This window comes from Engystomops pustulosus, chromosome 3 (assembly GCF_040894005.1).
Source record: "Engystomops pustulosus chromosome 3, aEngPut4.maternal, whole genome shotgun sequence".
In the NCBI taxonomy this organism is placed as follows: Eukaryota; Metazoa; Chordata; class Amphibia; order Anura; family Leptodactylidae; genus Engystomops; species Engystomops pustulosus.
Genome location: NC_092413.1, coordinates 110,651,233 through 110,679,019, shown reverse-complemented (window position 1 = coordinate 110,679,019; position 27,787 = coordinate 110,651,233). Strand labels below are relative to the sequence as shown.

Sequence of the window (27,787 nt, the reverse complement as noted above, 5' to 3'; positions counted from 1 at the left end):
ATGGCTTTTCCTGGCCCCAGATAGACCATTCAGCATGATTTAAAGGCTAGTTTGTTTAATATGTTTGTAAAATAATAATTTTTAAAAAATATGGAATTGTTAAGGGGTAAAAATGCCACAATCCATAATCCTGCATTCCACTTTTGGTCTCTCATTGTATGTTGGAATGTCCTCCATTTTCTGTAGCACTTCACTACCTTCAATCAGCTGTCTGAAACAAAGAAAACAATTCCATTAGTTTCCATTGTTCTGAAAGGGAAATTGTCACCTCCTTCCACGCTCCAAAACCACACAGAGTAGCTTGTCAGTTTGCAAGTCTTCAAAAAGTGTTTTTATAGCCTGCCAATACTGCAGCATACCTCCAAAAAGTTCTTTCATTCTTCCCCTCTCCACCACAAGATAAAGTCAAGAAGATTGGGAAGCTCGACTATTCAGTCAAGATGGTCGGCTGGCCGTCTGTACTAACTCCGCTTCCACGCCTCCTGTGCGCTCCTGTACTGGTCAGGTAAATCACAGGTACAGTGCGCATGCACAAGATTTTATGGAGAAGATGGTGAGAAAAGCAGTACAACAAGCTGCAGCAAGTCTTTTGAAGACTTTCAACTGACGGACAAAGTACTCTTTGTGGTTTTGGAGCTCGGGAGGAGGTCACTGGTTCCCTTTAAACATAAATAAACATAATACTGATAGAGATTACATTTTTGCAAGGGTTGGCCTTGGGCAGCCTGTGGAGACCCTGCTACTAATGATTTCTTAGAATTACAAAAACAAAATCTAATTAGAAAAAAATGTGTTTTTACTTGGTTAAAACAAAAATGTGCACATTTATCTATTTATCTACTATGAGATCTTGATTGACGAATGAGGTATAGCACAATCGGATTGCTGAGATTTAGTTGATATTCTGCTACAAACTACAAAATGCAATGAGTTTAACACATTCCTGCTGCAGAGCTTTTCCATTTTTTAATTTTGGCTTGTGGCTATTGCCACTATTTAATATTCTCTGCGGTGTATTGACAAGCTGAAAAAAAATCCAAATTCCAGCAGAATTATCGTAATCGTATCCATTTAAGGAAAGGGTAAATGTTTCCATACCGTAGCCTTAATTTCTACCCATCTCCTCTCTCTTCTGTCCTAACCTGGCTACTAACCATTATAATCACAACCTTAGAAGTGCCCTGGATGAGGTGGCACTTCCCTCAGTCCGGACATTTCAACACAGTCGTTGGCACACGCCCTAAACCCGTTTCCTTTGGCAGTGCTCCAGAAGTGCTGAACGTCTGTGGAGAAAATCGGGCACATCTGCAGTCTTTCTGCACTTCAAATTTTTGCTTAGAACTTATATCACCGCCCTCCATCTTGCTAAACAGGTCTATTTCACTAATATAATATCCTACCTAACAATCCTAAAAGGCTCTGGGATACTCTTCATTCCCTACTAACACCAAAGGTTAGGCCACAAACTTTAAAGATAACATTTACTTTATTCGACATGAAATCATATTCCAATTCACCAATTCCATTAATCCCCTTCCCTCTGCTACTTCATCCTGTTCGCGCTCTCTTCCTTTGGGCCAATCACAGAGAAAGAATTGTCCAGGCTCCTCTCCTCTGCTTGCCCCACTACCTGCACTTGTAACCCCATCCCCCTACATCTCGTACAGTCTCTCTCCCCAGTGGTCACTTCTCATCTAACTAAAATCTTCAAACCTTTATCTCTCTTCTGTCGTCTATCCCTCTTCCTTCAAGCATGTTTTGTCACCCCATTACTAAAGAAAGCTTCACTGGACCTATCCAGTGCTGCTAACTAGCGACCAGTCACTAATCTCCCTTTCATCTCGAAACTCCTGTAGCGCATTGTCTATTCTTGACTAACCTGCTATCTCTCAGCTTACTCCCTCCTTGATCTCCTACAATCTGGTTTTCGCTCTATACACTCCACTGAAACTGTTCTTTCTAAAGTCTCCAACGATCTTCTCACTGCTAAATCCAAAGGGCACTATTTCCTCCTAACTAATAGATCTCTCGGCAGCGTTTGATACTGTGGACCACCAGCTCCTCCTTAGGATGCTTCGCTCCAATGACCTGAAGGACCCAGCACTCTCTTGATTTTCTTCCGATCTCTCTGACTGCACCTTCAGTGTCTCCTTTTCTTGATCTTTCTCTCTTTTCCTCTTCCTCTCACTGTCAGGGTTACTCAGGGCTCAGGCCTAGGTCCTCTTTTCCAATTGGACAAACCATCAGCAGATTTGGTTTTCTGTCTGTGATATCATTCTAACCCCGAGGCAGGAGGCACGCTGTCTTGGGGTTGTGCTGGACTCAGATGCACCTTAAAAATATTTCTAGAATCCAACCATTTCTTACAATCGAAACCTCTAAAACACTAATTGTCGCTCTGATTCACTCTAGTCTAGACTACTGTAACTCCCTTCTAATCGGTCTTCCACTCACTAAACTCTCTCTACTGCAATCTATTCTCAATGCAGTAGCCAGGCCAGTCTTTCAGATCAAACGCTCCACGGATGCTTCCAGCCTGTGGCAGTCACTGGCTGGCTGCCCATCTCTTTCCAAATACAGTTTAAGTTAAGTTAATAACCCTCATCCACAAATCTCTTCATAATGCTGCAACCCCATACCTGTCATCTCAGTCTATCCTCTACCCCAGGAGTCCCCAAACTTTTTACATAGGAGGCTGTTCACTGTCCCTCTCAGACCGTTGAAGGGCCGGACTAAAGTTTAAAAATAAATAGCGGTACATGTGACTGCATCCATAATACACTGGGCCGTCCCTCACTTAATTATTTAATACACTACACCTCCTTGCGAAGTATTTTATATATTGGCCCAATGAATTAATTAATTGAGCCAATTAATTATTATATATACTGATACCCCTCCCCATTAATTATTGAATATGCTGCCCTCCCCCCCCCATTTATTACTAGACTGCCCCTCATAATTCATTATTTCATATGCCCCCCACTATTAATTATTTCATATGCTGCCCCCACCATTAATTATTTCATATGCTGCCTCTCGTAATTAATTATTTCCTATGCTGCCCCTCGTAATTATTTCCTATGCTGCCCCTCCTACTTAATTATTTCCTATGCTGTCCCTTGTAATTAATTATTTCCTATGCCGACACTCGTAATTATTTCCTATGCTGTCCCTCGTAATTAATTATTTCCTATGCTGCCCCTCCACCATTAATTATTTCATATGCTGCCCCTCCACCATTAATTATTTCATATGCTGCCCCTCCACAATCTCTTTACAGCTGTTTAAAAAAAAATTAAAAACCCTGTACTCACCGTGCATCCATTTTCAAGGAGCGATGTGTGCTGGGGTTGTCCTCCGGGCCACATGGCTCCACCTGCAGTAATAGTGCTCGAGCGGCCGTTTTCCGCCGCATCAAGCACTATACAGTGACATGCAGGAGCTTCCTGTCCGGACGGAGGCCCCTGCCCACTGCTTAAGGCCGGATAGAAACGGTCCGCGGCCCGCGTGTGGCCCAGGGGCCGTAGTTTGGGGACTTAACCCGTGCTCTTCGATCTGCTAGTGAGCTTAGATCAGTGGTGGCGAACCTATGGCACGGGTGCCAGAGGTGGCACTCAGAGCCCTTTCTGTGGGCACTCGGGCCACTTACTCAGAGACAGTGCTCACCAAACAGGACCAAAGTCACCAAATCTTCCTGCAGACCCAGGCAATTTCAGAGATTCTGCAATCAGCTCTGTTTTAAAACAACACTTCATTGGCTGTTTGGAACTGCGGTAAAAGTGAGATAGTGTTGATAGAACTGCAGTGTCTTTGTAGGTCATCCTACTGGACCCTACATTCTTACTGTACAGAGACCCTGGTGAGAAGCTACAATGATAGTCTGAATGTGCCCTCCTTCTTTCAACTGTATTAGTGGCCTCAAGGGCCGACTCGATTGATAGATGGTGAAGAAGTTACCGTTAAAAATGCAATGTTGGCACTTTGCGGTAAATAAGTGGATTTTGGTTATAGTTTGGGCTCTAAAAGGTTCGCCATCACTGGCTTAGATTATTCTCTTCCTCAATTCCAACTTCCCACGCATGTCGCCAGGACTTTTCCAGAGCTACACCAATTCTCTGGAACGCACTACCCCGGTCTATCAGACTAATACCCAACCCCCAATGCTTCAAATGTTCTCTTAAAACTCATTTATTTAGGCAGGCCTATCACACTCGCTAACTGCATGCAAGGGTAATTCTTTATTAACCAATCCTGGGTACTCCCCCTGTCTGTTATCCAGAAAATGCAGTCTCCGTGACTATGAACTTTGTAGATGAGATGGCGGCTGATGGATGGTCCAAGCAGCAGCATTTTTTATTTATGAAGTTATTTTTATTCCATCCCCTTATAAAAATGGTTGGACCATTATATAAGCGTATACCTCTTTTGTCACCCATACATCCTCATAGACTGTAAGCTCTTGCGAGCAGAGCCATAATTCCTATTGTTTCATATGACTGTTGTTACTCTGTAATGTCTTATTTTATTTGTATGTTTCTCAAAATCTGTAAAGCGCCACGGAATTTGATGGTGCTATATAAATAAAGAATTTTTAATTCTTTCATACCGAAAGCATTAATTCTGAAACTTTCTACCTTAGATTAGATTCTCATATCCCTTACATTTAATTGCCTGAGTGGCAAAAGAACAAGTTTGTGCACAAGGCCTTAAATCAATGTATTATTAATACAGATTCTCCAAGATTGATTTGTCAGCTCACTGAAGAATCCAGTTGCAGAAACGATGATAAAGAGGGGAAGGAGAAATTAGTTCAGTTAGTTACTGGTCAACAGACAAGGCCATATATGACATAATTGCCCTTGGCTGCTTAGGAGATTCATGGTAAAATGTGCATGTTCTACCCATATGAGCTTACGCATTCATGGTTTGCAAACAACAAACCCATGTATCATTGACCTGTGAGTTCCGCTTATGCTTCGATGACAATAGAAAAGACTTCTCAGGGCCCCAAAAATGGGGAGGAGTAGGAACTGTTAGAAAATCTGTGGCTTAGGCAGTTGACTCACACATGGCTAGAAGTACGAGCCCGTAGAAATACATGAGCATGTGTGCTTTTTAGAAACAACAGCTAGCACATGTCACAAAGCAATGTTTGTTTGTACGAGCCTTTACAGTGTCCAGGGTGGACAGGGCCACTTGGCTTCAACAAGGAAAGGATGCATCCACAGATGATGCAGACAACTTCCACTGTATGCTGTGGTACAAGCTGCATGCAGAATCTGTTTTTTTTCTGTTGTTTATTTTATTTTAAATAAAGCTTTTCTTGAAAGGTACTTACCCAAATGCAACATGCTTTGTATCCAGGTATGGAGTAGCCTGCAAAGTTATATAGAACTGGGAACCATTCGAATGTCGTCCTTTATTGGCCATGCCAAGAATTCCTCGCTTATTGTGAGGAACTGCATAACTTTCATCTGCAAAATAATTTTTCAGCAGGTAAGAAATATACATTGCTTGTCTGGAGCACTTACACATAACAATAAAAGCTACTTCATTTGTAACATATTTCCGTCCTAGTGTTGTCACAGCAAATCGACTATGAGTAGTTAATGAAGCCAATACTGTTCTGCTTATTCTCTAGATTAGATATTATGAGAGAAAAATCATTGTATGTACTATTTTTTCTATCCCAGACAAACAAATGTGATGTAACATTGATGGTGGGATCTACACCCTACCCAGATGTTGGGTAAAAAAAAACCTGAAGAATAAACTGTTATGCATGGTCAATTATTGCTGTGGGTATAACTTTGTGGTTTTTAGCTTGTACGATTCAAGGTTTATAAGTCACAGCATAGGAACCCACAAAGAAACCAGATTAGTAATTTATTGTGTCGGCTGTTTATGCTACAAAATTCCACTTGTGTTCAGCAGCAGACATTTCATGAAAGTATGATGTAGGGTAACAAGGACAACGCTGTCTAAGGGCCAAAAACTGAACGAAATTTTTACACATATACAATAAAGCACACTTAGGCTATATTCACACTGCCGTTGCCCGCCCGTACCGTACCGTAGCGGGCAACGGCAGTGTACGGGGAGAGGAGGAGGAGGTGAGCGCAGCTCACCCCCGCCCCTCTCCATAGCAACCTATGGCGCACGGCGCCATATTACGGGAAAAGATAGGACAGGTCCTATCTTTTTCCCGGGTACGGAACGGTACGGTGCCGCACGTATGGGGGACGTATATGGGGGACGTATATCGGCCGTATATACGTCCCCCATACGTTAGTGTGAATGTAGCCTTACTGTTTTACCAACTTCCTGTCCTGTGGTGCCACTGTAAATAAAATTACTTTCTGTATAGGAATGCAAAGGTTTTTCCACTTAAAGAGGTTTGTGATGCTGATGTCCTATCCAAGGATTATTCAGGCAGCCTCCATTAGAGGAAGGATCCTCAATTATAACACTGTTTTCTTTGTAGCAGATGGCCCCAAGACCATAACTTTTAAAATTATGCTAGGCCAGAAGGCCTCTTAGGGAGGGGGGGGGGGCGTTACCAGAACCCCTCTGTCTTGTAGCGTACAGGAAAACTTTTCCTTGGGATCACAGCAGACAGAAGGAGGGGGAAGTGCTGAGAGAGCAGGGGGAGACATTGTAACCTGTGAAGCTATAGAATGTGTGCTGTGAAGCTAAACCACAGAGGGGCCGATTTAGAAGAAAGGAGGCCATGAATGAAAAATATAAGAAGAATACTTCAGTCACAGTGCCTGGATATCTAAGTATGTGTCCCTGGTTTATCTATGGTTGATTCTGATGGTAGATTCCTTTAATTCCTATTTAAATGAATGCCCTATCTCCATTCTCTATTGTTACTCAGTTGCTGAAGGTATCTGAGGCTTACTGGCACAAAGAAAGTAAGAAGTCATTTGAAGATGAAAAGACACCTGATTCCCAGTATATATTCCCATTTAGTGAGACTAGGGCTGCAGGACGTTCTGTTATTAGTATGACTATGGAACACTCAATATTTCTCCTGTAAAATAAGGTTGCATGAGCAATACTTCTGGTTTATCATATAGTTAAGTTTTTTTATACCTTACTTTAGGGGACTATGCATCGTAACAGCTTGATTGGTTTATATATTTCTGAATCTACTGTGATGATTTATTTTATTTTATCTTTTTCTATGAAAAATTGTACTCTAATAAAACTTGTAATGCTAAATAATGAAAATAACTGACACAATACAAGCATTTATAGTTACCTTCAAATGTATCCCCAAAAATAGATTCTCCACCATTTCCTTTTCCAGACGCTATATCTATTTAAAATTAACAACAGCAATGAATTACTTTTTTTAATAATAATATCTATAATAAAATACTTATGTTGTGTAGTCAGGTTCAACAAATTGAGTTTGGTATTTTTTCATCAAATATTTATACTTGCAGCTCTTATTATGAGTGCCTGCAGTCATGATTACATATACACTCACCGGCCACTTTATTAGGTACACCTGTCCAACTGCTCGTTAACACTTAATTTCTAATCAGCCAATCACATGGCGGCAACTCAGTGCATTTAGACATGTAGACATGGTCAAGACAATCTCCTGCAGTTCAAACCGAGCATCAGGATGGAGAAGAAAGGTGATTTGAGTGCCTTTGAACGTGGCATGGTTGTTGGTGCCAGAAGGGCTGGTCTGAGTATTTCAAAAACTGCTGATCTACTGGGATTTTCATGCACAACCATCTCTAAGGTTTACAGAGAATGGTCCGAAAAAGAAAAAACATCCAGTGAGCGGCAGTTCTGTGGGCGGAAATGCCAGAGGTCAGAGGAAAATGGACAGACTGGTTCAAGCTGATAGAAAGGCAACCGTGACTCAAATCGCCACCCGTTACAACCAAGGTAGGCAGAAGAGCATCTCTGAACGCACAGTACGTCGAACTTTGAGACAGATGGGCTACAGCAGCAGAAGACCACACCGGGTGCCACTCCTTTCAGCTAAGAACAGGAAACTGAGGCTACAATTTGCACAATCGAAATTGGACAGTAGAAAATTGGAATTCCTGCTGCGACATTCGGATGGTAGGATCAGAATTTGGCGTCAACAACATGAAAGCATGGATCCATTCTGCCTTGTATCAACGGTTCAGGCTGGTGGTGGTGGTGTCATGGTGTGGGGTATATTTTCTTGGCACTCTTTGGGCCCCTTGGTACCAATTGAGCATCGTTGCAACGCCACAGCCTACCTGAGTACTGTTGCTGACCATGTCCATCCCTTTATGACCACAATGTACCCAACATCTGATGGCTACTTTCAGATGAAAATCTCGCCTCAGGCGGCAGAATGCGGGTCCCTGTAAAGGGCGGCGAAATTTGCCGCTCTAAAGTGGGTGATTCGGTCGTCCATTAACGTCCATTAATGCCCGAGTCGCCCACCAGCTAAATAAATCGCGCCTGTCTCTTTAAGACACAGGCGCGATTTATATGCGGAGCGACGCAGCGCCTTTCCGGCAGCTGCGCGCTCCGTCCTAAGCTGTGACACAGGAGTCATGATGTCATGCGCCTGTGTCACTGTGCGAAGCCGCGGCTCACAGGAGAGACGCGGCTCACGCGTGAAGACCGGAGCCGCGCCGAAGGAGCAGCCGCCTGCAGGTGAGTATGATTTTATTATTTTTCATGTACTTTAATTAAATGTGGGGAGGTTTCATGTTATACTGGGAGGGGTTGGTACTATATAGGGCTAGAAAACGTTTAATACTGGGGGAGGGGGGGACGCTATAGATATCATATGGGAACATAATTATTTTATACTAGGGGGGGGGGGTGCTATATGTATTATTTGGGGCCATAATTATTTTATACTAGGGGGGGATGCTATATGTATTATTTGGGGTCATAATTATTTTATACTAGGGGGGGGGATGCTGTATATATTATTTGGGGGCATAATTATTTTATACTAGGGGGGGGGGATGCTATATGTATTATTTGGGGCCATAATTATTTTATACTAGGGGGGGGATGCTATATATATTATTTGGGGCCATAATTATTTTATACTGGGGGGGATGCTATATATTATATATCACTATATCAGTAAGCTGGGGGGATGTATATGGGATACAGTATATTACTAAGCTGGGGGGGCTGTATATGGGATTCAGTATATTACTAAGCTGGGAGGCTGTATATGGGGTACAGTATATTACTAAGCTGGGGGGATGTATATGGGATACAGTATATTACTAAGCTGGGGTGTGTATATGGGATACAGTATATTACTAAGCTGGGGGCTGTATATGGGGTACAGTATATTACTAAGCTGGGGGCTGTATATGGGGTACAGTATATTACTAAGCAGGGGGCTGTATATGGGATACAGTATATTACTAAGCTGGGGGATGTATATGGGATACAGTATATTACTAAGCTGGGGAGTGTATATGGGATACAGTATATTACTAAGCTGGGGGATGTATATGGGATACAGTATATTACTAAGCTGGGGGATGTATATGGGGTACAGTATATTACTAAGCTGGGGGGGATGTATATGAGATACAGTATATTACTAAGCTGGGGGATGTATATGGGATACAGTATATTACTAAGCTGGGGAGTGTATATGGGATACAGTATATTACTAAGCTGGGGGGCTGTATATGGGATACAGTATATTACTAAGCTGGGAGGGCTGTATATGGGATACAGTATATTACTAAGCTGGGGAATGTATATGGGGTACAGTATATTACTAAGCTGGGGATGTATATGGGGTACAGTATATTACTAAGCTGGGGGATGTATATGGGATACAGTATATTACTAAGCTGGGGGATGTATATGGGGTACAGTATATTACTAAGCTGGGGGGATGTATATGGGGTACAGTATATTACTAAGCTGGGGGGATGTATATGGGGTACAGTATATTACTAAGCTGGGGGATGTATATGGGGTACAGTATATTACTAAGCTGGGGGATGTATATGGGATACAGTATATTACTAAGCTGGGGGGGCTGTATATGGGATACAGTATATTACTAAGCTGGGAGGGGGCTGTATATGGGATACAGTATATTACTGAGCTGGGGGATGTATATGGGATACAGTATATTACTAAGCTGGGGGATGTATATGGGATACAGTATATTACTTATATTACTAAGCTGGGGGGCTGTATATGTGGGGCAAGATTTTATTTAAGCTGTAGGGGATCTGTATATGGGAGCTGTATATAATTTAATTGGGTGGTGAATAACGAGGTCTTTAAATATATGAGAGCAGGGATAATGAAGGGAAGTGTTATATGTGGGGAGAGTGCGGTCAGTTGTGTTGTGAGGGGGTATATATTATTTAGGAGCGCAGTGTTGTTATCCAGGAGACTTTATACTGTAAGTGACTGTGGTATTTTTAGGGACGCCGGGTGGAGATGCTGCACGGAGCTGAAGATATCCGGCCGTGAATTCAGCCGTGATACGTCATGGATTGGAGAACCCGGAATAACGTCCTCCTGATGGAAGAGATTGTCATCTATAAGGTACTAGGTGCCACTAATGCCTCTCAGATCCTGTAGTCAGTCACACAGTGTCAGGGAGCTGTCTGTAGGGTTGTTAATTGTTAGTAAAGTTTAAGGATTTACTTAACAGGGAGCGGGGCAGCATTTTAATATTCGCCTCAGGCAGCAAATATGCTAGAATCGGCCCTGGCCATGTCATAAAGCTGGAATCATCTCAGACTGGTTTCTTGAACATGACAATGAGTTCACTGTACTCAAATGGCCTCCACAGTCACCAGATCTCAATCCAATAGAGCATCTTTGGGATGTGGTGGAAAGGGAGATTCGCATCATGGATGTGCAGCCGACAAATCTGCGGCAACTGTGTGATGCCATCATGTCAATATGGACCAAAATCTCTGAGGAATGCTTCCAGCACCTTGTTGAATCTATGCCACGAAGAATTGAGACAGTTCTGAAGGCAAAAGGGGGTCCAACCCGTTACTAGCATGGTGTACCTAATAAAGTGGCCGGTGAGTGTAATTTGCAACTATATCATTTAAAACCTAGAGCCTAAAACCATCACCCACTGCTTACATAAGATACCCAACTTCTTAAACAACTGGGACATATGGCTTAGTTCTTCATACACTACTATTAATGTCTAACTGTACAAATTCCTAGAATGCATAGACTTGACTTCTGTACACTCACATAGGTCGCCTAGTTATCCGTTCTATACTTCTTACTGTTATATTGATATTTCCTGTGAACATTATGTAGAGATACACTGACAACAACATCTCTTTGTAAATCAATGTTATTCGCATTTGTATGTATTCTTTTACTGGAAAAATCTATAAAAATTAATGTAAAAAAAAATGAAATAAAACCTAAAGCCTCTATACAATAAGGCCAAATTCACATCTTCAATAGAGATTTCTATTTTTTCCTTTTATTATGGAGGAAAAAAACTAAATCAAATAATGTCGGTAAAGGGAAGCCCTTCCATATAGTTACAATTGACTTGCATTTATGGAATGGTCTTATCAGCCATGCTTTCATTATTGCATGAAGCGTCATGGAGTGGACACTCAGTGATTGATTTTCTTTTCATCCAAAATAAAAGCAATAGATGTAATTCTCATTCAGACATGTGAATTTGACCATATTTTTTTAAGAAACAATGAGGGGCACATTCACTTACCTGTCCGAGTCGTGATCCCCGGGGTGCGTTCCCCGACGATGATGCACTGTGCCGCGATCCACGCAATATCCTGCATGTGTCGCTCCCTGCTCAGGTCCGCCGGAGAACACCGTCTACTTCCCGGTGCTTGTAAGTGCTTGGCTTGCGACACAAATGTTAAATATGAATCCGTGGGATCGTCCGACGGCCCGCCCCTCGATTTGTGTAACGTGAATGCCGGCGCTATTGCGACACAATCCCCGGCGCGATCCCCGAAAAGTCAGGAAACCCGCCGAAAATGCGGCCGGAAATAAGCCCCTATGTTTAATGCTTAAAATCTCTTTACCTCCCCCTTGTATCCAGCCATTCTTCACTATGCGGTGAAAAGGAGATCCTTTGTAGTGCAATTTTAAGCCACTCTGAGAGTCTCCAACTTCTCCAGAGCACAAGAATTGAAAATTTTTGCATGTTTTTGGGCATACATCTGAAAATAACTGAAAAACAAATATATTATTAACTTCATAGTATGGACTGCATATTGTGAATATCCAGCCACTCCTGTCCTCAGCAATTTCTTATACTGAATACTGACAGGACACATGTTATAGCATTCACCTTGCAGATTATATAATGTATAGAAATTTACATTCTTTTTCATAGTTATATATAAATCCTGGGAAACTACAGATTCCAAATCCATAGTTAAAATCATTTCACCTTGTGGTTTTCTTGTGCAGTATGGGTATGGGAGTTGTATAAATCCCTACCACTAGGCTGTAACGTTAAATTGTTGTGGATTAGCCACCAGTGGTTCCACTGCAGCTCACCCTGCAGTGATTATGTTATGTGTGTCCTATCACAAATCTTTAGTAAAATTCTTTGTTTAGTTCCCTGAGAGGTCTTCAATATCCAATAGCTCAATCTCTGGTACTGCTATGCTTTATTGGTTTTGTCAACCAAAAATGTAATGTTCCCTGTTCCAATCATATTTTCTAAATGATGTCAAATAACTAAAAAAGAAAGCAAAGGTCAGATAGCTTACCTCAAAGAGTAATCTCCCTATGGGTTTATCCTGAATTGTAATGTCTAGGTATACCAACATGTGCTGTAAGGAGAAATAACACTTTGTAAGACACATAGGAATAACAAATATTCAGTTGGATTTGAGGAATGATATGCAGCCATCATGTCATCTTTTATCTGACGTTTGCGAGTTAATCCTCATGAAATGTGAATGGATCACCTAAAAATATGCAGCAAATCCCAATGAGTTTAATGTTATTTATTGTGACTTTGCTGTTGGAATTGCCATGGATTTGAACCTGTGGACTGCAGATTGCATAAAAATTCAGCATGAATTGACATAATGCAGACTTCATAGCCACACAGCAGTACAATATCCACACAAATTATGTTCTGCACACATAAGATCTGGTTTGAGTTAAGCCCTTTAGTTGCTACTGTGGTATAACTACAAATTCATAGAATTTTGCACAGGAATCTGGAGCAAATATGTCTCATGTAGACTTTTTTAAGTGATTTAGCTACCACAGACAGGGCCGCCGATAGGGCAGTACAACTGGTACTGCCCTATGGGGCCCGGACTCTAAGACACTAGGGGGGGCCCGGGGCAGGGCCGCATCCAGGGGCGGACTGGCCATTGTACCCACCGGGAATTTTCCCGGTGGGCCGGTCGGTCCTGGGCCGGTCCGGAGCTGGTGCGGGGCCGGTCCGCACTCCCTACAACTTTTGATTTAATTTATAGTACCTGCATCGTACGATCGTGCGATGCAGGTACTATTAATTAGTACACAGACGCAGCGCAGCACCGCTGCTTCTGCGTCTGTGTATAACGGGCAGCTACACAGGTCGCGCAATTGACGTCATTGCGCGACCTGTGTAGCGTGGAGGAGGCTGACACTTACCATGTCAGCTGTCGCCTGTCTCCGTGTAGCTCCGCGGCTTGGTGTAAGAGGCGCGGAGCAGTGACGTCACTATCCCGCGCCTCTGCACCAAGCTGCCGAAGACCGAGGGAAGACGGGAGGAAACCTACAAAGAGGTGAGTATTATGTTTTTGTTTTTTTTTATTATAGAATGGGGGGCATTATTGTATATCGGGGGGGGGGGATTAATTATATGGCAGGGGGCATTATTCTATATCTGGGGCTGGCAGGGGGAATTAATTATATGGCAGGGGGGCATTATTCTATATCTAGGGCTGGCAGGGGGAATTAATTATATGGCAGGGGGGCATTATTCTATATCTAGGGCTGGCAGGGGGAATTAATTATATGGCAGGGGGGCATTATTCTATATCTAGGGCTGGCGGGTGCATTAATGTATATCTGGGACTGGCAGGGGGCATTAATTATATGGCAGGGGGGCATTATTCTATATCTGGGGCTGGCAGGGGGCATTAATTATATGTCTGAGGCGGCCAGGGGGCATTATTGTATATCTAGGGCTGGCGGGCCATTAATGTATATCTGGGACTGGCAGGGGGCATTAATTATATGGTGTGGGGCATTATTCTATATCTGGAGCTGGCAGGGGGCATTAATTATATGTCTGGGGGGGGGCATTAGTCCATATCTAGGGCTGGCAGGGGGCATTAATTATATGTCTGAGGCGGGCAGGGGGCATTATTATATGTCTGGGGCGGGCAGGGGGCATTAATTATATGGCGGGGGGCATTATTGTATATCTGGGGCTGACAGGGGGCATTAACTATATGTCTGGGACGGGGGGCATTATTCTATATCTAGGGCTGGCAGGGGGCATTAATTATATGGCGGGGGCATTAATGTTTATCTGGGGCTGGCAGGGGGCATTTATTAAATGGCAGGGGGCATTATTGTATATCTGGGGCTGGCAGGGGGCATTAATTATACGTCCGGGGTAGGGGTGGGGGGAATATTCTATATCTGGGGCTGGCAGGGGGCATTAATTACATGTCTGGAGCAGGGGGGCATTAATTATATGTGTGGGACGGGCAGGGGGGCATTAATTATTCGTCTAGGGCGGACAAGGGGTATAATTTCTATGTCTGGGGTAGGTTGGGGGCATAAATTCTATGTCTGGGGTAGGCTGGGGGTATAATTTCTATGTCTGGGGTAGGTTGGGGCCATTAATTCTATGTCTGGGGTAGGGGTGTTACATTATGGGGCACTAGTTGCGTGGTACTAATATTTCAGGGGGCTCTATTAAAGTATTTGGGGCACAGTATAGGTGGTAGCAGAAGAAGGGACAATGGGAAAGTGCAGAACATAAGACGTCTGTGTGGTAAACTCTGCAGGAAAGCTGTGTACCAGGAGGAGGAGACAAGGTGATGGAGGAACTAATGGAGAAGAGGAACGAGTCTAATCCGAGGAGACGTCACCTGATGTCACTGGATGCAATAGGTGAGGATCTCGTGTGTTTTCTGTAGCTGTATATGATACATACATACATATTATAGTAGTTATATTCCTGTACATAGGGGCAGTATTATAGTAGTTATATCCCTGTACATAGGGGGCAGTATTATAGTAGTTATATTCCTGTACATAGGGGGCAGTATTATAGTAGTTATATTCTTGTACATAGGGGGCAGTATTATAGTAGTTATATTCCTGTACATAGGGGGCAGTATTATAGTAGTTATATTTTGGTACATAGGTGGCAGTATTATAGTAGTTATATTCTTGCACATAGGGGGCAGTATTATAGTAGTTATATTCTTGTATATAGGAGGCAGCATTATAGTAGTTATATTCCTGTACATAGGAGGCAGTATTATAGTAGTTATATTCTTGTACATAGGGGGCAGTATTATAGTAGTTATTTTCTTGTACATAGGGGGCAGTATTATAGTAGTTTTATTCCTGTATATAGGGGGCAGTATTATAGTAGTTATATTCTTGTACATAGGGGACAGTATTATAGTAGTTATATTCTTGTACATAGGGGCAGTATTATAGTAGTTATATTCCTGTACATAGGGGGCAGTGTTATAGTAGTTATATTCTTGTATATAGGAGGCAGTATTATAGTAGTTATATTCCTGTACATAGGAGGCAGTATTATAGTAATTATTTTCTTGTACATAGGGTGCAGTATTATAGTACTTATATTCCTGTACATAGTGGGCAGTATTATAGTAGTTATATTCCTGTACATAGTGGGCAGTATTATAGTAGTTATATTCTTGTACATAGGGGGCAGTATAATAGTAGTTATATTCCTGTACATAGGGGGCAGTATTATAGTAGTTGGCTTGTATATGGGAGAAGGTATTGTAGTAGGTGTATTTTGTATATAGAAGGCAGGATTGAATGGGTTGTTCTAAATGTGTTATTGTAGCATTATTCTTGTACATAGGAGGCAGTATCAATATATGATTTCTCTGAATTGTACATGTATGGCACAGGGGAAAGGTATTTAAGGCTTATCGGGTCGTGTGTTTGCATCATTTACTAATCGACAGGTCACATTCTTTGCACATTAGATTCACTTAATAGCAAAAAATGTTATTGTTTTGCATTAAGGCCATCTACCAACAATTTGTCTGTTATAACCCCACCCACTTTATCTGACCACACCCACTTGTTTTGACTCCGCCCGTTAAATGGGGCCACTTTTATAGTTTTTTCCAGGGCCATTTTAAATTCCCAGTCCGCCCCTGGCTGTATATATTTATATGGGGGGCCAGATTCTGTTTATTCTGGGGGGCTGTATATATTTATATGGGGGGCCATACTCTGTTTATTCTGGGGGGCTGTATATATTTATATCGGGGGCCATACTCTGTTTATTCTGGGGGGCTGTATATATTTATATGGGACCAGATTCTGTTTATTCTTGGGGGGGGGGGGTATATATTTATATGGGGCCAGATTCTGTTTATTCTGGGGGGGCTGTATATATTTATATGGGGCTGGATACTGTTTATACTGGGGGGCCTATAAAAATAAATTATATATATATATTCATTAGGAGGTGCTATATATTTACTTCAATCAGGGTAGTACTCTATATAAATTCACATGTAACATAATAACTGGGTGGGATATATTATTCATAAGATACAATAGATTACTTTGCATCATGTAAACCAAATATTGGGGGGGGGGTCTGTATTAATAAATTAGGGGTGTTGTATATTGATTGGTGCTGTACATGCTATAATTCCAGTAGAATATTTATATATAATGAGGGGATGTGTTCTATGTGGGGTAGCGTGCGGTCACTTGTGTTGTGAGGGTTATTTAGGAGCGCAGTGTTGTTATCCAGGAGACTTTATACTGTAAGTGACTGTGGTATTTTTAGGGACGCCGGGTGGAGATGCTGCACGGAGCTGAAGATATCCAGCTGTGAATTCACCTGTGATACGTCATGGATTGGAGAACCCAGAATAAAGTCCTCCTGATGGAAGAGATTGTCATCTATAAGGTACTAGATGCCACTAATGACTCCCAGATCCTGTAGTCAGTCACACAGTGTCAGGGAGCTGTCTGTAGGGATGTTAATTGTTAGTAAAGTTTTCAGCATTTTCTGAACAGGTAGCGGAGGGGGGGGGGGCAGCATTTTAATATTCGCCTCAGGCAGCAAATATGCTAGAATCGGCCCTGGGGGGGGGGGGGGGGGGGAGTGCGCAGTGCGCTGCGTACAGTTCTTTCATGCTTACCCTGCCGCCAGCGTCGCGTCGGTCGTGAATCAGTGTGCAGGTGCTGGGACTTTAGGTTTCCTTGGGGCATGCAATGAACGCTCCTTCTTTTCCTTCCCATTGGTTCTGAGGAAATATGAAGTCCTGACCCTTATGCAGTGATTCACAGAGGTTGCTGAGCAGGCACAGGTACCAGGACTTCAGATTACCTCAGGACTGGTGGCAGGGTGACGTAAAGAGCCCTTAGGTGCACTGGAGCACCCCCACTGGTAATTAACACAATTCTTTATTAAAACATTAAAAGATAGTGGCGGCCCTAGCAATTGCACTTTATAATGTTATATTTGTTATATGTTGTCTGTTAAACACTTTTATATGTTTACTGTTCACCATGCTTTAGTTTTTGATGCCATATTTGCACTATAATAAATATACTTGACCAAAAGTATGACTCCTATTGGCAATCTACCAGAAGAGTGTGCCTTGTCGTAGCAACAGGCCTCAAACCCTGTTTGTGAAAGGTCACTGCGGGGGGCAGGAGGCTTGTTCGGTTTTGGGGTGTGTTGGGGCCCAGACACTTTTGCTGTATGGGGCCCCGAATTTCCTGATGGCTGCCCTGACCACAGAGATGGATGAACTCAAAAAGAGTACTTTATTTCAATCAAAACCCACATTTAGCAATGTGACCAAAATGTTACATTTGGTAACATTTGATGATCTTTCTGAGATCATCTGTCCCTGTGCTGTGGTTTACTTTGCTATTATGGGATCCATGAGGAATCCCTGACTGTGGCTTACTGACTGCTGGCACCCTCCACAACTATCAGTCTTTTTTTGACCTTGGGTATGCGGTCTACTTTTTATGTATGAATACTGATATAACTTTAAAGAGTAGAATCTTCATTTTAATATTAAATAAGAATTGTGTTTCAGGTGTTAAACATAGAAATATTCACAGTTAAGGTCACAGTCAGGAGTTAGTGCTGTATATTAACTTTATACATTTAAGAGTAAATATCTCTGGTTTTGTGGCACCTAAAACATATTGGGGCTCATTCACTAAGGGTTCGTGGAGGGCATTTTCGTCGGGTTTTGCAACGAGTTCCATTTTGTGCCGCATTTAACAGGGGATTTTGGCGCATGTGATTGGATTTTGGCGCATCGGCGCTGACTTGCATGCGACACAAATCGGGGGTTGGTTGACGGATTTGGACTACGGGCGGGATTTAACATTTCGAATTGTGTCGCAAGACACACACTTACAAGTGCCGGGAAGAAGAAGGTGAACTTCGGCGGACCTCGGTGGGGAGGCGACGGATGCAGGAACTCGGGCGCAAGAGCTACGTGAATCGCGCCGGACTTCATCTTCGTTGGACCGTCTGAATCGGGGATCGCAAAAGGAACAAGTAAGTAGATTTGCCTCATTGGGACATATTAAAGGGCATATTCTCCTTTTGAAAAAGATACCAGAACTTTGTTTCTAGGTGGCACAGTTCAGAAGAGTCTCAGTATGTGCATTTCTACTTTAAATCCTTAGTGGTCCCGAAGTATTTTTGTGGCCAATCATTGGGCTCTTTTAGAAAGGAGTTTTTGACATCAGTATGCTATCCATTTTTTTTGTAGATAGCATACTGACCAATTGATTTCTATTGGTCCATTCAAGTGTCCATTTTTTTCACTGATGTGCAGACTGTGAGAAAAAAAATTGCAACATGCGCTATATTTTTTTATTTTACATGCAGAACATGGACCTCCATAGAAGTCAATGAATGTGCAAAAAAACCCAGACGTAACACAGATGATATCCGTATGTAGTCCATTTTTCTCAACCAATTGGCCAGGTCAGAAAATATATTGGAAAAGCATTCATTTGGATGTTAAAAAAAAAGTGTTAAGGATACAATACGAACTGCGCACAGATATTTTTTTGCAGCAACATGGACATGTTCGTCTTGTTACTACTGTAAGGCTAATTTCCCACTACCGTTCCTTCCCTCCATTAAAAAAAAAAAAAAGAATGGAGGTTTAACGGAGGTTTAACGTATCAGACCAAAATCCCATTGACATCAATGTAAATTTTAGGTCATCCGATATGGTCAGTTTTGTCATGGATCCGTTTTTTCATACATTTTAAACGAGGGAAAAGTACTGCAGCCTCTGTCATTTTTTTGTCAAAAAAAGGGAACATAATGGATGTCATAAAATTTACATTGATGTAAACGGGATATTTTCAATTAATACGTTAAACCGCCGATAAACCTCCATTCTTCACATTTTTACGGATCGAAACGGAGGCAAGGAACGGTAGTTTGAAATGAGTCTTATATGTACATAATAATAGCCACTTACCTTAGTATTTCTCATGTATTTGGTATAATAGTCCTCTGCCAAAGCCTTGTACAGTGGCAATGGTCTGTAGTCTTTGTAACCCCACATTTCATTAGCCCACATCTTGAGGGCCTTTTCATCTCCTAATAACTGTCCATTAGCAAAGCACATGACCTGAGCTGAAAATTCCCAGACTTCACCTTTAATTTCCTAAAAGTAGATCAGTATGTTAATATAAATAACCATGCTGACAATGTTGACCTCTTCACTTCCAAAGCTCCTCAATCATAAACTTCATAATTCTTTCTGGAAAGTTGAACTAACTATACATTTGGAAATATAGAGGGCAGAGGTGCATGTAATATTTATTTAAAGGTACAACTACATTACAACTGTATACAAATCATAACAAATAACTTCGCTATACATCAGATAGTTAAATAAATATCATTGTACCATGTGAATGAGGGCAGTCCCTGTTGAGAAATATGTTTGGAAATACTTTTAGATTATGTAAACTAGAACTTGAGAGAAATAGAAGAAGGAAATACACCTTTCTCTTAGTGCATAAATATTCATGCCATGCACACTGAAGAAGTGGCTTCACCACCGGGTCTTCAAAATCAGCATCAAATGAATGTTTCAGCACCTAACCAAAAAAAAAGGAATGAATTGTGATTATTTCACTGCACATTCACCATCACCGTTCTATTTACAGTAGTAGTGTTTTACTGGAAACACCTCTCCACCTCCTGTTTGTCCGTCATCTACCCAATACTATTAAGATGACGTCCATTAATGTATTAACTACAGAAATTTTCCTCACTGATACTTTATACTAGTCTTGGAGATAATCTTTACTGTATGTGAGTTCGGAAGGCTCTTCAGGTTACAAATGTTATAACATATTCAGCTGCTGGATCTTTTCATGTTGTATATATTTGGCACACATCATGCAGCGCTAGGTGAAGACACACACCAATATTTCCGGAGGTGTGTGGTTATTTAACCTCACCTGGTTAACACAACCAGTTGTTGTATATCTATAAACTTGTGCACAATGTTTAATTGTTTATAAATGTCTGTGTTTTTCTATATTGACTTGTGTTTTTCCTGTGAATAACATTACAGGCGGTCCCCTACTTAAGGACACCCGACTTACAGACAACCCATAGTTACAGACGGACCCCTCTGCCCACTGTGACCTCTGGTGAAGCTCTCTGGATGCTTTACTATAGTCCCAGACTGCACTGATCAGCTGTAAGATGTCTGTAATGAAGCTTTATTGATAATTCTTGGTCCAATTACACCAAAAATTTTGAAACTCCAATTGTCACTGGGGCAAAAGAAAAAAAATTGTCTAGAACTTCCATTATAAAATATACAGTTTCGACTTACATACAAATTCAACTTAAGAACAAACCTCCAGACCCTATCTTGTATGTAACCCGGGGACTGCCTGTAATTGCATTTTTGAACTTTTCCTTTGTGAAACACAGCTTTCCTTGTTATGGTAAATTCTGTAGTATTGTGTTGGCTTAAATATATTGACTTGGTTGTGCAGGGCCCCATTTGTGTTTGTTAAGCTTTACTGTAAACATACATTGAGGAAGGGGGCACATATAAAATATGTAACACATGTTCATAGGTGGTGCCCTGTACTGCAGTTAGAAGGTGATCTATGCAACAAATAGGCTTTAAAAATATCAAGTTTGTATAATGTATGTGCCATGTGCCAGAACATGGTAAGCCCCCACCAATATCAGTATGGCCTGCCATGTGCTGATTGCTTCCATGTACCTCATAATTCAGTCCTCTCCAGCTTACAGTCCCAACGTAAGGCTGGTGCCACACGCACCACTTTGTCTGCGTTTGAAAACGCAGACAAAGCCGCACCTACCGGGGTGGCCCGATCGCATTGGCCTTTCTTTGCATTAAATTAATGCAAAACACCGGCGGCTCATTCCCAATCGCATTGGTGGGTGCGGCAGACAAAGCAGTGCGTGTGGTACCAGCCTAAAACACACTCCCTTTAAAGGTTCTGTCTGGCATTTGGTTTGGCTGCTTTTTATCACCTGACTACAATTTGTGGTGTATGAAACTTAAAGGAAACCTACAATCACGGATCTACCTAATAAGGTGGATCCGATGGCAGATTCCTTTACTAGCAACAAGTCCTATACTTTTTATTTCAAAATCTTTAGTGGCCGATATATTGATAAAAAGTTTACCTTGAGAAAGGGGAGGAACCCCGAACCGTAGCAGGCATGAGCACATGCTGATCTCATCCATGTGGCTAGCTCTCTGCTAAATGTTTGGAGTGTTTTGCTGTACTGTGTAATGGACTTTTGAAGGACTACTAATGTACTTTACATTCATGCGCAGTATCAGTTTTTGGTATTTGTCATTTGTATACAAAGCCCATTTTATTTTCATAACTGTATGTACTGTATGTATATTGTTTGTAACCTTTTCTTTTTTTATTATATGACAAGTTTTTGCTTTTATGAGTGTATTCAACCTTCATGTATATTAAAGTGTTAACCTTTAATAAACCCCTCCTTGTAGCCTTAAAGAATCTAACTTTCCTAAGATATTCATGTTACCAGGTTCTTTAACATATCATATTTAGGGATTGCATGTTCTGTAAGAATTACCAGTGTGCATTGTCCGCGTAATTTGTGGGTGTGGGTGGTGGCAGTGTTTTGTCTGGGTGCTGAGTGCTTGGAGAGTCTCTCTCTCCTGCCATTTCCTGCTGTGAAGTGTGAGGTGAAACGGGACTGTGACTGAGCTGCAGCTTGTGTCTATGTAGATTATTTGTTTATATACAAGTGCAGGGAAAGCTGACGGAGAGATTAGTGTAGTTGTTTGGTTACTACATTAGTTAGGGCTTCTGTCAGCACTTGAGTGCCTGAGTACTCAGCCATGAGATAAACCGCTGAGAACAGGGAGAGGAGAGGGGTGTGTGTCTCACATGTAAAATCTCCCTCGTCAGGTCAGTGAAGACGGAATGTGCCTAGCAACAGCCATCTGAGGAGTCACTAACAACAGGGCGAAGGCTGCAGAATACAAGAGGAAGGAGCAAGATTTAGTTAACTACTGAATCTGCTGAGTGCTTGGGAGTAGATTTAGCGTGAAGATGCCATTTTGCATAAGTGGGCAGAGCTTTAAGAGTAACCATCAATTGCCCTTTTGCAATTGGATTAGTTAACAGAAAGATAATAGAAAGATAGAAATGCAACACCCTTGTCAATGCATAGGCAGGTGGGAAGTTGCGAATAGCGCCATCTCTAGGTTAGGAGCTGTTAGGGACTGATCACCTCTCTTGGAAGGTTCTGGAATCTAGACATTGTGTAATTGCAGCTGTAGGTTCTGCCTGGAAAGGTTAATGCTGTTATTTGTATTGTCCAATTAGGTAGCTGTAAAGCAAGCTGGAAGGTGCTACCACCTGACCAGGGGAGTGTAAAAACCTCTGCTGGGTGGAAGCACATGGTCTTGTAATCAAGTCAGTAGAAAGAGTAGCAGGCTATCCAGACCCACTACCAGGAAGTAGAGGTATCTCAGGCAGCTGTCTGATATCTAAGGGCAAGTAAGGAGACTCAAGACCAGAACTGCAGCTTCCACTATTGGACACAGTCCGCTCTACATCAACCCTGCCTGCATCTTCCACCAGGTTGAGAGTAACCTTCCTGCTCCCCAGCTTGTGGAATCTACTGCTGTTACGTTTGGCCATTTTCTGTTGTTCAATAAAGAACTGTAAGTTGATTTGCACAACGTTGGGATTCATCCTACAGACACTCAGAGGTGGCCACAAGGAGAAACCAGTACATCAGCTTCTCCCTCCTTATTTCTTGCACACACCTCCTGCTGGAGACCTGCCAGGCTGTAGGACAGCCCTCCGGTCCCCATACCAAGAACCGTGACAACAGTGTGCCCTAGGCCGCAACCGCCAGCCACTCCAGTATTCTGGGCCCGGCTGCCTCCAAGCACACAAGAAAAAGGCTAGGCCCTGGTGGGGGATGTTGCAGATAGATAGATAGATATAAGATAGATAGGATATAGATACAGGCAGTTCCCGGGTTACGTACAAGATAGGTTCTATAGGTTTGTTCTTAAGTTGAATTTGTATGTAAGTCGGAACTGTATATTTTATAATTGTAGCTCCAGACAAATTTTTTTTGGCCTCCATGACAACAAAAAAAGCTTAACTGCAGACATCTTTGATAACTGTTACAGCTGTTTATTTTAGCCTAAGGCTAAAGTAAAGTAAATTACCAATTACCAGAGGTCCGTTTGTAACTAGGGGTTGTCTGTAAGTTGGGTGTTCTTAAGTAGGGGACCGCCTGTATCTATAAAGAATAATATCAATAAAAATAAATTTAACTATGTGTAGTTTGTCTGTGTAGTGTGCAGAGTGCACCAGATCAATCAAAACTGGCGCTCGGTCTTCATTTATCTAGTGCGCCATGCACTGCTCTGGAAGTGTGCACCATTTTGGTTTTTTTTTTGGTGCACTTTGTTTCTGCTGCAGAATTGTGGCGCACGTCAGTGATAAATGTAGTGCAAACTCGACTAAGAAGTAACACGCCCCTTTAGGTACACATTTTTCTGTCTTGTCAGAGACAGTGCAGCCATGACAGAAAACTGGCGCATACACATTGGGGCAGATTTACTTACCTGGTCCTGTCGCGTTACAGGGGCGCGTTCTCCTATGAGGATTCGGAGCTTGACCGAATTCACTAAGGTCGTGCGCCACTAGGTGTTGCTGCTGCGCCGACGTCCGCCGGAGTTTACCATCCTCTTCCTGGTGCATATAAGTACGTGTCAAGCGACACTTTAGAAAAAAAAAATAGCGCAATCTTTCCGAATCTGTCTGGTTTTTTCCCAAAGGCCACGCCCCACGTTTTTCGTCGCATGCAAGCACGCGATTCGGACCCTTAGTAAATGTGCCCCAATATCAATACATGTGCAAGCAGCTTGCACATTCTTTTCAGTGCAAAGTCAGAAAGAAAACTGGTGCAAACACTTAAATAAATGTGGGCCAGTAATTTTAGCCTGACAATTACAAGTGTCAGGAGCCATGGCACAGAGTGCAGAACTTTGTGTATATGTACAGTTGTAAAACTCCTCTGCTACAGATCAGTGGAATAAGGAACTGGGAAGGAATGTCCACATTTATCTCAGCACTGCTACAGTGACCACAAAATCAGGACTGTGGAGTCGGAGTGACTGCACTCAGAGTCAAACTAAGGCAAATTGAGGAGTCACAGTTGGAGTTGGAAGTTTGGCTTACCGACTTAACAGCCCTGCGCTGCACTGACAAATAAGCCCTCTCCACAGAGAAAAATGTTCTTTGTTTTTTAAATTTTCATTACTATTTTCTAAGCCTCGCAGAATTTTTTTTTTTTATCCCTAGGGATCAGATTCAAAAACGTAACAAAAAATGAAAACAAAGTTAACAAAAATTTGAATCGCCCCCCTTCCCTAGAACACATATACAAAAAATCATAAACACATTCGGTATTCCGTGTCCTAAAATGACTAAATCTATTAAAAAGTACAAATTTTTATCCCAAATATCTGAATCACCTCCTTTTTGCCACCTATAAAATTTGAAAAAAAAAAAGGTTGTGCAGGTGCCAAAACATTATCAATGAGTGGTGCCAGGTTCAGGAAAGACATCACATACAGCTGTCAAAGGGTGTCATGGCAACCTAAAGATTTTCTCCAAATATTTACAGAACTGTAAGGTATTAAAACATATCAAAAATATTCTATTTCTGCGGTCGTACAGAATAAAAGGGGTGTATCATTGTGATAGCGCAGTGAAAACCGTAATAAGAAATTATTATTATTTGGATTTTTTTAGACTCTGAAAACCTCTGATATTGGATTCAGCTTCATGTGACATTTGTGGCCAGTGCAGAGTAAGGGGCTGCTATAGAGGGGACATCACAGGGTCACTGCTAATAGTGGGCATCCCCATAGATAATGGCCTCCCTACTCGGGTAACCCCTTGTTTTTACCTCTGCCGCACATTTAGCCATGTGGAAAGGGGGTTCGCTGAGGAGCCCGACCACCTCTAGCTGCAGCCGCTCCGAGGCCATGATGTGACTAGCGCTCCTCTGCGCGTCCCACACGCCCCTGTCACCCGGGCAACGCCAAGACACAAGGGGAGCCGTGACGTGGAGAGAGAAGTGTGTAACGTGCGCGCTGTAGCTCTGTATACACCGGCACAGATAGCGGCTGCAGCAACTAATCAGGACACCGCTCTTACTCTGATAACCTGCTTCTAAAATGGAACAAGCCATCTGATTGGCTGCTATTGGGAAGGACTCCCAGGATGAAGCCTGGGAGATGCATCAGTGGATGAAGACGTATCCTGCACTGGAGGTTCTGCCAAAGATTCCCTCAGAAGGACAGACAATGTATACAGCGCCACCACCAGACGGGAGCCTAGGAGGGTCACTGCAGCTTGTTGCTGTCCACCACCTGACAGTGTGACCTTTGCTGTCATTTCCATTGTTCTACCCTCTAACAGCCACATTTTAGTTCCTTTTGTTCTACCACTTAATCCGACCCCACAAAATATAAATTTCCCCCTTTGTGCCTCCATCTCCCGCTCACATTATCCCTCAGCTCCCTATCACGTTGTTGTCCCCCTGATACTGTGCTCCCAGCTCCTCCTCATATTGTAACCCCCCAGCAGCTCGCCCACCTATTGTACAGCCCCTTCATACTGTGCCCCCAAGAAGCTCACCATCTTATTGTCCTCACCCCCTAGTACCTCCTCATATTGTGTCCACCAACAGATCACCTACTTATTGTACCTCCCTCTCACTGCCCCCTTCAGCAGTTCCGCTGATTATTGTGCCCCACACAAAAATAGTAAAACTACACTCACCGGCCACTTTATTAGGTACACCTGTCCAACTGCTCGTTAACACTTAATTTCTAATCAGCCAATCACATGGCGGCAACTCAGTGGGGGACATTTACTATGGTGTTTCCGCCAGTTTTGTGGCGCTTTCACCGCATCTTCTGCTCTCCTACCTATTTATTAGCTGTCGGGGACAGAAAAAATGACTTTTTCCGCCTGCCCCGACTCTTCTCTGAAAAGGGGCGTGGCTTTGGCGGAGTGGAAACTCAGACACAATTAATATGTGTCACAGCCATTTTTGGACGCTATAAACTGGCGTGAAGTAGACCAAAAGAGATTTGGTCTAGCAGGGACACAAAACAGTGCTATTGCACTGTTGCCTGTTCTCTGACTGTTGGACACATTTCTGGTTCTCGGAACAGATTTTGGTCCCAGGGACAGAAAATGGTCTCTGCGCCAGAAATGTATGTGCACAGCTCCACAATATTATATGTGTGTCTTCTTACCGAGAGCAGGTCGGTAACAAAGCCAATGCAGACACCGACACTTTATGTAAATGTCCCCCAGTGCATTTGGGCATGTAGACATGGTCAAGACAATCTCCTGCAGTTCAAACCGAGCATCAGTATGGGGAAGAAAGGTGATTTGAGTGCCTTTGAACGTGGCATGTTTGTTGGTGCCAGAAGGGCTGGTCTGAGTATTTCAGAAACTGCTGATCTACTGGGATTTTCACTCACAACCATCTCTAGGATTTACAGAGAATGGTCCGAAAAAGAAAAAACATCCAGTGAGTGGCAGTTCTGTGGGCGGAAATGCCTTGTTGATGAAAGAGGTCAGAGGAGAATGGGCAGACTGGTTCGAGCTGATAGAAAGGCAACAGTGACTCAAAACGCCACCTGTTACAACCAAGGTAGGCAGAAGAGCATCTCTGAACGTACAGTACGTTGAACTTTGAGGCGGATGGGCTACAGCAGCAGACCACACCGGGTGCCACTCCTTTCAGCTAAGAACAGAAAACTGAGGCTACAATTTGCACAAGCTCATCGAAATTGGACAGTAGAAGATTGGAAAAACGTTGCCTGGTCTGATGAGTCTCGATTTCTGCTGCGACATTCGGATGGTAGGGTCAGAATTTGGCGTCAACAACATGAAAGCATGGATCCATCCTGCCTTGTATCAACGGTTCAGGCTGGTGGTGTCATGGTGTGGGGAATATTTTCTTGGCACTCTTTGGGCC

The 27,787-nt window shown here is 42.6% G+C and overlaps 1 protein-coding gene across 2 annotated transcripts; it reads right to left on the bottom strand.

Moving 5' to 3' along the window:
• Window positions 1-38: 38 nt before the first annotated feature.
• Window positions 39-25,898, bottom strand: PPIL6 (peptidylprolyl isomerase like 6). 2 transcript variants are annotated; one of them, XM_072141812.1, is made up of 8 exons: window positions 25,697-25,898; window positions 20,224-20,319; window positions 19,692-19,880; window positions 12,741-12,803; window positions 12,045-12,192; window positions 7,271-7,327; window positions 5,342-5,477; window positions 39-207 (listed from the first exon to the last, which is right to left on the bottom strand). In XM_072141812.1, exons 1-8 carry the CDS (start codon window positions 25,775-25,777, stop codon window positions 204-206), a joined length of 774 nt encoding a protein of 257 aa, XP_071997913.1. In that variant the 5' UTR covers window positions 25,778-25,898; the 3' UTR covers window positions 39-203. The 2 variants fall into 2 exon arrangements, with proteins under 2 accessions (XP_071997913.1, XP_071997911.1); XM_072141810.1 differs by having other exon boundaries at window positions 39-211; window positions 25,697-25,896.
• Window positions 25,899-27,787: the final 1,889 nt, after the last annotated feature.

Bases quoted from the DNA above. Each gene is read 5' to 3' on its own strand.
- PPIL6 (XM_072141810.1), bottom strand. From the start codon at position 25,777: ATGGCCTCGGAGCGGCTGCAGCTAGAGGTGGTCGGGCTCCTCAGCGAA. The intron at 19,881-20,223 runs GTGTATTTCCTT...ATCTACTTTTAG, and splicing joins ATTTATGCACTAAGAGAAAG to GAAATTAAAGGTGAAGTCTG. The intron at 12,193-12,740 runs GTAAGCTATCTG...TTTGTTTTTCAG, and splicing joins TAGGGAGATTACTCTTTGAG to TTATTTTCAGATGTATGCCC.